At 38.6% G+C, this 10,619-nt stretch overlaps 2 protein-coding genes across 3 annotated transcripts; both read right to left on the bottom strand.

Moving 5' to 3' along the window:
- Positions 1 to 2,232: 2,232 nt before the first annotated feature.
- On the bottom strand, positions 2,233 to 6,360 carry LOC111458390 (histone chaperone ASF1B-like). 2 transcript variants are annotated; one of them, XM_023101038.1, is made up of 4 exons: positions 6,214 to 6,360; positions 5,858 to 6,109; positions 3,214 to 3,329; positions 2,233 to 3,119 (listed from the first exon to the last, which is right to left on the bottom strand). In XM_023101038.1, the coding sequence occupies exons 2-4, from the start codon at positions 5,964 to 5,966 to the stop codon at positions 2,763 to 2,765; spliced, it is 582 nt and encodes a 193-aa protein (XP_022956806.1). In that variant the 5' UTR covers positions 5,967 to 6,109; positions 6,214 to 6,360; the 3' UTR covers positions 2,233 to 2,762. The 2 variants fall into 2 exon arrangements, with proteins under 2 accessions (XP_022956806.1, XP_022956796.1); XM_023101028.1 differs by having other exon boundaries at positions 5,858 to 6,360.
- Positions 6,361 to 7,244: 884 nt separating this feature from the next.
- On the bottom strand, positions 7,245 to 10,029 carry LOC111460897 (scarecrow-like protein 23). Its single transcript, XM_023104258.1, has 2 exons — positions 9,187 to 10,029; positions 7,245 to 8,357 (listed from the first exon to the last, which is right to left on the bottom strand). The coding sequence occupies exons 1-2, from the start codon at positions 10,027 to 10,029 to the stop codon at positions 7,245 to 7,247; spliced, it is 1,956 nt and encodes a 651-aa protein (XP_022960026.1).
- Positions 10,030 to 10,619: the final 590 nt, after the last annotated feature.

The following is a 10,619-nucleotide window of genomic DNA, read 5'->3' as shown; positions in this document are numbered from 1 at the left end:
AAAAAAAAAAAAAAAAAAAAAAAAAAAAAAAAAAAAAAAAAAAAAAAAAAAAAAAAAAAAAAAAAAAATCTAAACAATTATATATAAAAAAAGAAAAAAATGAGGTTGGATTTCAAATGATTTGAAATGTGGCTACAATGGAAAGGAATCAATCATGGAGGCAGGGAAGAGAAATTAGAAAATCCCCCACCACTAAAAGCTTATCCCATTCTTGATGACATTCAAAAAAATGGGTGGGGGATGTTTGACTCCTATTCCTTCCATTTCTCACTTCCCCTCCAGACGTTTTGTGTCATTGGGATATTGAGAATTGTTCCATTGTTGAAAATAGGCTAAACAGTTCGAGTTTAGATCTTAGAGCTTCCAACTTCATTGATATGAAGAACAATAAGGATGAGCTTAGTTCATAAAATTTTAAATTTTAGGGTAAGGAAAGAAATGGGTTTGAGGGTAGAGTGATGAAGGACAAGAAGAAATGGAGGTTGTGTCATAGTCATGATGTGACCCCAAGTGGGTAGGGCAGGGTGTCCTTAGATATATCCCTTTTGGGTGTAGAATAACCTTTGGTTCAAAGTCAAAACTATTCCCCATTTGGGTTATGCCCCTCTTTTTCCCGTATCGTACATTAATCAACGAATATTTGAATTTCAGATCTTAGAGAGTGTACTCAAGAAATAGTTTTTGTGAGATCTCACGTCCGTTAGAGAAAGAACCGAAACATTCCTTATAAAATATCAGCTAACGTAACAAAATTAATTACTCATAACAATCGAGTAATTTTATTTTTGGATGTTTAAAAGTTGAAAAGGGCAGAGCATAGAATGGAGAAGAATAGATGATAAGAATCATTGTGAGTGCTGATTGAGTGTTCCTTATCCTTACCCTTAACATATTTTTGTTCTCTTAAAGCAAAGACTATCCTATTTCATATCATCCATGGATTTGGACTTCTTTCTGGCTGCAATTTCAATAGTAACTGATTTCCCTCTTTAATAAGGGATCTGTCCTTTCCTATCCCTTTGTCACCACCATCCATGAACAGCTCAACTGCAACAGTATTACACAACAGAATGGAAGCATCATCTCATTCATATCAAACTTATATCACAATTACTTAATTGGCTTCCACCCAATCAAAGAATGTGATTCTCAATCTCCTTTTCTTGACCATTTTCTAAAAAGCTTCCATTATTAAGATAATCTCGCATCCATCCAAAGAAAAGATCTAAAATTGATAAGTACTCCGTATGAAAACATATGTAATCATGATATCATTATCGTTGAAGCTCTTGAAATTTTTTATCTCAAGTGTAATCAAGTAGTAATGATAGGTAGAATTACCGAGAGTTCCTATTTTTTAAGGGATATTCATTCATTGTTCGTTTTTAAACTAATCATGGACATAAACTTATTATTAAAACTAATCACTCTTAAACTAGTCATCCTAAACGTAGTTTATGATTTAGATCTTAGTTATCAGTCTACCTCACACAACTATAGAATAAAGAGTTTTGAATACTAGAAGAAGAAAAGTGACAGTTTGTTCCCGTTCTTGACCTTAAGGAGTGGTAGTAACACCATATTCTGACAAATCCTATAAGATTCGGAATGTCGCCTCTCTATGAAAGCATAATTCTTGTCTCCCTCATTGGAGATCGTCCATCCAAGATGAAGACCTTTATAGAGTAAATACACGGAAAGAAACAATTGCACTAATCTTTCAATCAATTAACTTAAAACTACTCAACCAATTTGAATATAGTTCAACTAGCTTGAATATATAGTCTAAACTCACGGTAACCATAGCAAGTTTTCTAGTATACGGACGAACTCGGACAATGAGTTAATTAAAATGCAGATTCCAAATTAATGTCTTGGGAGTCCTACGTCTAAAATGAGAAGCAAAGACATTGTAGTAAAGACCAAGGTTGGAAGTCATGTGTGCTCATTCATGCTTTTCCAAGATATGGTTTGTGGAAGATTTTGAACGATACAATTCCTACCAAAAGCAATGTTTACGAAAAAGGGGATGGATACTGAAGTTATGTGCTCTTTTTGCAGGAAAAAAGGGAGACTACGAGCCATGTTATGTGGAATTGCAAGTATGGTAGACAGGTCAGGCTTGTCCATTTTCCTAGCTTCACTGGCCTGTTTGACTTGTGCAGGGGAAAGCTGAAAGCCTATCCACTACTGGGAATGGTTTGCTGACCACTTGGAGGACACAAATCAACAAAGACATAACCATTCTTTGGAGAGCCTATGGGACAAACTGCAATCAACTAAATGTCACAAGGTGTTTAGCAGATCCAAATTAGAATCAGATTCACAGAACTGCCATTTTATATCTGGAGAAAGGCGGATTCCTTGTTGTCAATGCAACACGGTTCCACATATGAACCATACTCCTATCTCACAGTTCTTCATGGCTGTCACTCTCTTCTAACACCACGGTGATTCCCTCACCACCATTGCTTATCTGACTTAACTAATAGACCAAAAGTTGTTTAGCTATCAAAAAAGGACTTCAAAATAATGAATTTGGACTGTCTTTGTACAAGTACAAACCATAGAAATACAAGTCAAACTGAGTTGAAGACACGTTGAACACTGCATTCCAACCATCATAAGCTCAAAAATATCTCAGCTTCTGGAGCTCAAAACCATCCAGAATCCAGCAATGATGATTTCTAAGAACAAGTGACGACCGTGACAGAAATTTCCATGATTTAGTTGGGATGGAAGTTCCTTCAACAAAGCTAAATCTAAGGAATTTGTTCGTCCGAAGGATGTTCAGGCGAAGCGGGTAGTTGATCGTCACCGTCAGTTTCAGCCAATACAGGATCGTTAGGAGGAGGTTCCTCTCCACTATCATTGGTCTCAGGGTAAAAATTAATGGGAAATTTTGTAACCCTGGGTTTATCAGATAGAATGTTTCTCTGAACCCTATCGATCAAGACTTTGGTTGGAGGTTCTTCTCTGAGCTGCTCGTCATCATAATCATTGTTTACATAGTAACCAACGCGGATAAACTCCTGACCCATATATGAGCAGGTCAACAGAAGTACAGTTACGCCAATGATATCTTCTTCAGGAATTTTGGATGGGTCCGGAGGGTCGGCCTGGGAATGATCCATATGGGAGGGGATAGCAAGGTTATCTCTATAAACAAGATGGTGTATTAACAAAATACAGAAATTGGTCAAGGAAATTTACCTGCAATACAAAACGATAATTGCCAACATTGACAGGACCCACAAGAACACACTCCAAGAGTTGATCATAAGTCTCAACCTCAGCAGACCCTACGTAAATTAGCTTCCATTCCAAATCTGAAGCAGAAAGAGAAAACAGTCGGGACAGAAAGATTCAGTCAAAAGGGCACTACTGCAAGTCCAATGATCACCAATGTGATTGACTAGACTTCTAAAAAAATGCAATAGGTGTCACACGTAATATGATAAATTTTTACCCAAGTACAGAGTTCAATAATAAAACTAACTTTTTTTATAAACTAAAGTGCGTATCACACTTAAGAATAAACTAAATACTTACACTCAAATTTCCTTCTAAATAACAGAGTGAACGTTTCCAGTCATCAATTGGATATACTTTTCTCGAAGGTGTCATAGAAAAAACTGCAAATTCACACATCTTAAAGAAATATCCACGTCTCATCATATAATAGAATCTAGTTGCTCTTGCTTAATCAAATTTTCCCTTTTTTTAGGAAACAATTACTTCCGATTGCAATAGGTCATATGGTGCTTAAACATGTAGCGGGGGCTTTTTACTGTGAGGTATACAACACGATACGGTAGAAAAAGATATGGAATTATAAATAATACAATAATGAAAAAATAAAGCTAGAATTTTGTGTAGAGAAGCTTGTAGAGATCTTTGGCTGCTTCAGAAAGAAAGAAACTCAAAAATATTCCAAGGTTGGATTTGACACACCATCAACCCGTAACTAGAGTCTAGTAGGATTCATTTCAATTACAAACTTTTCTAAGAAATCCTGCAAAACTGATGTTGGTATTTATGTCATGGCTAACATGAGCTTGATTCAAAGAAAATTTGGCCCTGTAATTCTATCTAAACTAGTCCCTATCTAGTTCCTGTTCTAATGGCCATGCTATAGAATTATACCTAGCCACAATCTTTCGAATAGTAACTTGTTAGCAAGGAAAACCTTAAGCTCCTGGATTGAAGCATGCATTGGGTGTTGACCAATCAAACATTGCCTGAACTTTATTTTTTGTTAGTCTGACATGATATGTCCTAAATATATTGGTTGTCTTTGCATAAATGCTCTCTCCATTTACTTAATATACTGTATACAACTTGTGTTTCTTAACAGGTACCCTAAAAATAAAAGCAAATCTGAATTTCTGTAAGAACATCTTCAATAAATCATTCATTGAAGCCGTAAAAACAGAGTGTGGGTTGGTCAAAGCAAAAAATGTAATTGATTTCATTGACCTTCAGTCATTATTCCATATCATACCACATAAAGTGATTGTGATTCAGTTTCCTGCCTTCCCGTCAACACCTACCACCTAAGTTCTATACTACAACCATCAAGAATTTTCTTAAACATATACCACGAGTACCTCAAAAAGCCTAATCAATTATAGACCTTGCTGCTGGAGTATAGACTAAACAAAGGACACAGTCTCTTCTGAGATATCTAGAGATCAACATGAAGTAAAAAGTTGGAGAACTAAAATGGTGCCCTTTAAATATCCAATATCAAAACCATATTCACATCAAACAATTACTTTTTATGTTTCATCATAAACCTCTATCAAAATAATTTTTTAAATTGAAACCAAGAAAGCAACTGCAGCATATCTAATTTTGCTAGCATCACAAAAGTTAATCATACTCCGGATATGCCAAAATTATTTGTTGGGTATGCTAATACAAAAATCCCCTTGACCAAGATATATAAATAAACTCAGGTAAATATTCGGCTGACATCCATTACTCCGCTACAGATGCAATAAGTTAAAATTTTGCAATATCCTATCCATCAACGTATATCGGGCTAACAACGTCAATTACCTATCTTCAATCTTACATGGTGTGGCACCGAATGCAGAGGGAAAACATTACGAATCTTGATATGATAATCAATGGAATACTGAATAATATACAATACAACATACAAAACAAGGGTCCTACACTTTCCAAATGTATTTCCAGGTACAGGTTCAGAAAGTATGCTGAGAATTTTGCAACCTTACAGGTACAAGTTAGTAAAAACTTGAACGGTGACGACAATAAGACACTCTCATCCAAAAGAAGGTCAACTAAGCTAAGTAGCCATTTTGCCGATATCAAGTATTCAGTCCCAGAACATTTATAGTTTGCACCAAATGGTATAAACTAGAGCTCCCATAAGGAGGTAACAAAAACTACAATACCCCAAACATCTTAGACAAATCGAATAGAGAGATTAGGAGAATGTTATTCATTGTCGATCTAAAAACCGAGGAACAATTTCATAACCCAAATTTTTTAACGCCATATTCTCTCATAAATGATCTCTTGAACTGCCTTCTCCAATCAAACCACATTTTTCATTCCATCAAGTAATTCGTCCGCTGTAAGTAGAAATTCCTTGGACACATGACGCAACATTGAAAAATTTATATTCAGTTTAGCAACCACAAACTCGTTTGTAAGTTCAATTTTTACCAGCTTGCATTCACAGTCAATTATACAAGAAGTTCGAAACAGATTTAAACCTAGAAAGTAAACCCTAATAGAAACTTAATAGAAATAGTATTGAAAGGGAAATAATGATTGAACACAGAGAAAATAAAAAGCGACAAAAAGTAGATCGAGGGAATACCGTATTTGAGAGGAGACAAACACTCGTAGGAGATCTCAAACTGAAGAGGGGTAGAGAAGGGCGATGGGTTGTCGAGAACTGCAACGTTAGTGATATTCACAGCGCTCATTGTCGTTGATTTCGACAGAAACAGACAGCTCGCATGGAATTAGCGGAGAAATGAAATAGCTCAAGACTCTACTCGTCCAATTCGATGCGTGAATCGAACTCCGAAAATGATGGAATCGGAAAGAGGTTGAAGAAGAAGGAAGTCTGGAAGTAACCAACGAAGAGAGATCTTTGTTTACTGTTTTTTGTTCGAGAATAAGAGTTTTGGGTCTGAGTTTTTGTTTGTTCGAGAAAAAGGGGAAGAATACCGGAAATGTGGAGCGGTCACCGGCGATAACCGGTAGCGGGATTTGGCGGGAGTCGATAGGGCACGAACATCATCGGTCAGCTGTGGTGGCGTTTGGCGAGCAGAGTTGACGTCGAATTTCAGGCAAATTTACGTTATCGTTCACTACAAATCTAACGGCTAAGAAGAGATAATGGATCAAATCTGTTGAAGATGGAGAAGAATTTTTTTTTTTTTTTTTCTACTCATTTTTTATTATGAGACCAAGTCAATTAATTAATTAAAATATTTAATTAATTAACTCTCATTCATTCCCTCGAAATTTTAATTTATGTGTACTATTACCATTGATTCTTTGATAAACGACCTATTTACGACAAAATCATGAATTAACTCCTCTCGAATCACCGACTTCAAGTTCTTTTTAGGAAAATTGAAGTGAAATAGGAGAAGAAGCTTCATTTTCTACGTGTAAGCTGCTCACGAGAGCCATGCGTAGTGTAATAGTCGCACATTTTTAACCGTGTAGCGTCATGACACGTTCATGACAAGCTTTAAAGAAAATCAAGCTCCATATACATATTCCGTCGTCTTTGTAGCTTTGTTGGACCTTAAGTGAGATTTGTCTTGGTCAACCAAACACAACTCATGCAGAATCTAAACTTGTTTGGTCACGCACGCACGTTGCCCATGCGTGTTTGATCTCTTCATAGTATGGTGGTGACATGCAGCTGCTGCCCCTCAACTCTCTCCCCTACACTGCCTCTCACGGCACTTTCCTTATAATATTAGGGTAGTTTTGATCCTTTGAACTCAACCCAAACGAATGGCCCCTTGCATCTCCTACGACATGACCACGTTATTTATTTGACTTGAACTACTTTTTAAGAGTGAAGATTATCTCCAAAAACCAACAAACTTACAACATAGAGATATCTCGTATAATATGATATGAGAGTCTTGTAGTTTTTAACAACAAATTCATGATTGAAAAAGAAAAAAAAAACAAATAATATCATAATTATATAATAAAAAGAATTAAAAATATCCTGCTCAGCATCTCCATGCAGAAGCTGCAATAAGAGCCCTATCTTGCCACCCCAACAACAAGCAACCCTTGTCCTCTGTCAACCTGTAACCATCACATGAATATAAACCAAGCAATATTTTGGACTGTGTCACTGCATTGCTACTCAATGCCACCCCTTTGAACCCCTTTGTTTCCATTAATTTCCTCCATTTCGCCAGCCTCTCGTGTCGTTCGATTCGCTCCGCTCCTTCGCACGCCACTATGTTCCTTATCTCCGGTGCGAATATGTACTGCTCCACCTTCGCCCGCTGTGCCGACTCCGGTGGGAACGTTGCGTCGAGAGAGTCGAAAATGGCGGAGTAGTAGTGTAGAGCTTCTAGGAACCTCCCTAGGAAGTAAGGACCGTTATGGCTTGCTTCTTGTTCCACTAGGGTTACGATGTTCGGAGCCTGATCCCGGATCATAGCAAGTAAGTTCCCGAGGCTCTTCCCTGGGACACGGTGGAGACGGTTCACGACGTTGACCGCTAAAGCCTCTCCGACACGACGGTTGAACATATTCGGCTTTAGGGCTTCAAGTTGCTCTCCAATTGCATGGAATTCGAAAGGGACGTTTAGAGAATGAGCGAGCTCGGTTAAGCAGCGGCCGGTTTCTTGCACGGCGTCTATGACCGGGCCAACTCCGGTGATGCGGAGGAACGGGGAGCCACCGGGGCGAGCTGCTAGGGCTTGCATGAAAGCTGGCCATTGATAACCTTGGAGAATATCAAGGTCTATAACATGGACGCGCTCTTCAGCTTCAAAGGCTTCAAAAATGGCTTGATTGGCGGTGAAATGAGCGAACTTTACATAAGGGCAAGCTTGGTAAACGATTTGGTAAATCTTGAGGATTTCGAGGGAGTTTTTGGGAAATGGAGGGATTGGAGAAATGGGCTTTGCGGTGGTGAAAGTTGCAGCAAGACGTGCACTTAGGGCTTCGGTGAAACAAGAAGCAACTCTTTGCATGGAATCGCCAATTGGTGTGACAACTCTGTTGAGATGATGAAGGTATCTTCTTGCTAACATGTAATCCTCTTTGGCTACTGCTTCTGCACATGCAAGAAGGAGGTGCACCAGTTGAAGTCCACTATCTTGTTCCTACGTTTTTCAATGCCAAAACACATAATAATTACTTCCATCAACTTTTACTAATTTGAAAGCAAAGTAATTGGGTTGTTTTAGAAAACAAAAAAAACTAAAAGTGGACGTGTTTTAAAATCTTGAAGAGAAATTCGGAGGGGCAATCCAAAGAGGGCAATATCTTTTAGCGATGGGTTTGGGCGGTTACAAATAGTATCAGAGTTGGCATTGAACTGTGTGTCAACGAGGATGCTGACCCTAAGGGGGTGGATTATGGAATCGTATATCAGTTGAAGAGGAGAACGAAACATTCTTTATAAGCGTGTGGAAACTTCTTCTTAGCCTACGAGTCTTAAAACCTTGAGGGGAAACTCAAAAGAAAAAACTCAAAAAATGACAATATCTACTAATAGTGGGCTTGGACGGTTACAAATGGTATCAGGGCTAGACACTGGGTGATGTGCCATCGAGGATGCTGGGATCCCGAGAGGAATGGATTGTGAAATCCCACATTGTTTGAAGAGGAGAAAGAAACATTCGTTATAAGGGTGTGAAAGCCTTTACTTAACAGACTCGTTTTGAAATCTTGAGAGAAAGCCATAAGGAAAAACACAAAGAGAACAATATTGGTTAACAGTAGATTTGGACTGTTACAAAGGGTTTATCTGTTAACAGTAGGTTTGGACTAGATTGTGAAATCACACCTCGGTTGAAGAGGAGAATGAAACATTCCTTATAACGGTGTGAAAACCCCTACCAAACAGATATGTTTTAAAACTTTAAGGGAAAGTTCTAAAAAGAACTATATCTACGGGCGGTGGTGGACTTGCACTTAGTAATGGTTTACCTGCTCAGACCCTACAGGAAGAGGCACCATCAAGCTATGGTTGAGCTGATTTTGTGGCTGCTTTGGAGGTGGCAACGGCAAAGGCGATAACGCCGGTGGTGGTGGCAGCGGTGGCTGCTGCTGTTGTTGATCTTGTTGTGGCAAAGGGGCAGTTGTGATCGACCCCATTTGAGTATAGAATTCCCTGTCCATAGTTGATGATTGGTTTGGCACAGCCAAGTCCTCAAAAACTGGCGGAAGAGAAGAAGTTGATATGTCATAGAATTGCAATGATTCTCCAATACCTGAAATCTTAGACAAGTTTTGAAACGCTTCAAACCCCTCAGGCTCTTCATAATCATCCAACAATTCACCAATAGTAGGAAGCGAAGAAGTGCCCTCAATTGCTTGCATATATTGATTGCTTGGCGAGCTAAACACCTTATGAAGTGGGCTAAGCCCCTTCCCTTTATGAACACTGCTGGAAGCCCCAACTTGGGAGCAGCTCCTAGGCGGCGAACATTGCATTGCTTGCCCAAAGTTATAGTTAGAGTAATTGAAACCCAAGTTGTGGGGCGACGGCAAGCTCCGCACAGGCGATGAGATCATGAAGTCGCAGTCCAGTTGGTCCGCAAACAAGGAATCCCATACGGAGTTGTCCGGCGATTGAATCTCGATGTCGCCGTCGATCTCGAACTTGGGAGCGGGGAAGCTGAGGCTGGTTGGCTCCAAATCGGAGGAGGAGACGGCGGCGGTCTTGGCGGAGACGGCTTCATTTGGGGAGGTGGGGGGCGGAGGCTTGGAGGAAGAGGAGGTTTCGGTGCTGTTGCTTGGGGCGATGCTTCCGCAGAGAGAATTGATCATTGTCGTGTTTTTTGTTGTGCGGAAATTGCGGAAACACCCAGAAGATAAAAAAACAGAAACTTTATGAGAATCAAACAAGTTTTTTTTAAGGAAATTTGGTATAAAAGAAGGAACTTGGAAAGAGATGAGTTTGATTGTTGTTATTGGGGTTACAAATTTGTCGGTTAGCAGAGGAAGGTGTTTGAATGTCCAGTGATGACATCGTTGGCAAGCCTGTGTGTAGCAGCGGGAGACCCAATTCTATTACCCCTCCCTCGCACGTGGGGCCGGCTGATGACATAACACGCCACTTTTTTCTTTTTTCTTTTTTCTTTAAATTATTATTATCAATATCAATACTAAGCAAAATAATAATTAACTTGATTTTAAGAATTTGTGTTATACTAATTTATGTATTAGGACCACAATTAATTAAGAATTATTATTTCTTTTCACTTATGTCACAGATATTTAATGCTTGAAAAAAATCAATTCCGATCATATTATTTGTGTTAATTTAATAACAGCTTGATTAGTTTTGGATATAAAATCAAATTTCTAAAGACTCGTATTTTAGAATTTTATTCGCGTTAGATTTTTTTTTTTTTTTT

This window comes from Cucurbita moschata, unplaced genomic scaffold, assembly GCF_002738365.1.
Source record: "Cucurbita moschata cultivar Rifu unplaced genomic scaffold, Cmos_1.0 Cmo_Scf00002, whole genome shotgun sequence".
Classification (NCBI taxonomy): domain Eukaryota; kingdom Viridiplantae; phylum Streptophyta; class Magnoliopsida; order Cucurbitales; family Cucurbitaceae; genus Cucurbita; species Cucurbita moschata.
This window is presented reverse-complemented; position numbering and strand designations above follow the sequence as displayed.

Coding starts and splice junctions, on each gene's coding strand:
- LOC111458390 (XM_023101028.1), bottom strand. CDS start 5,966: ATGAGCGCTGTGAATATCACTAACGTTGCAGTTCTCGACAACCCATCG. Junction 3,330..5,857: donor TTTGTCTCCTCTCAAATACG/GTATTCCCTCGA, acceptor TTTCTGCTTCAG/ATTTGGAATGGAAGCTAATT. Junction 3,120..3,213: donor ATTATCGTTTTGTATTGCAG/GTAAATTTCCTT, acceptor GATCATTCCCAG/GCCGACCCTCCGGACCCATC.
- LOC111460897 (XM_023104258.1), bottom strand. CDS start 10,029: ATGATCAATTCTCTCTGCGGAAGCATCGCCCCAAGCAACAGCACCGAA. Junction 8,358..9,186: donor TTCCTGTAGGGTCTGAGCAG/GTAAACCATTAC, acceptor TGAAAAACGTAG/GAACAAGATAGTGGACTTCA.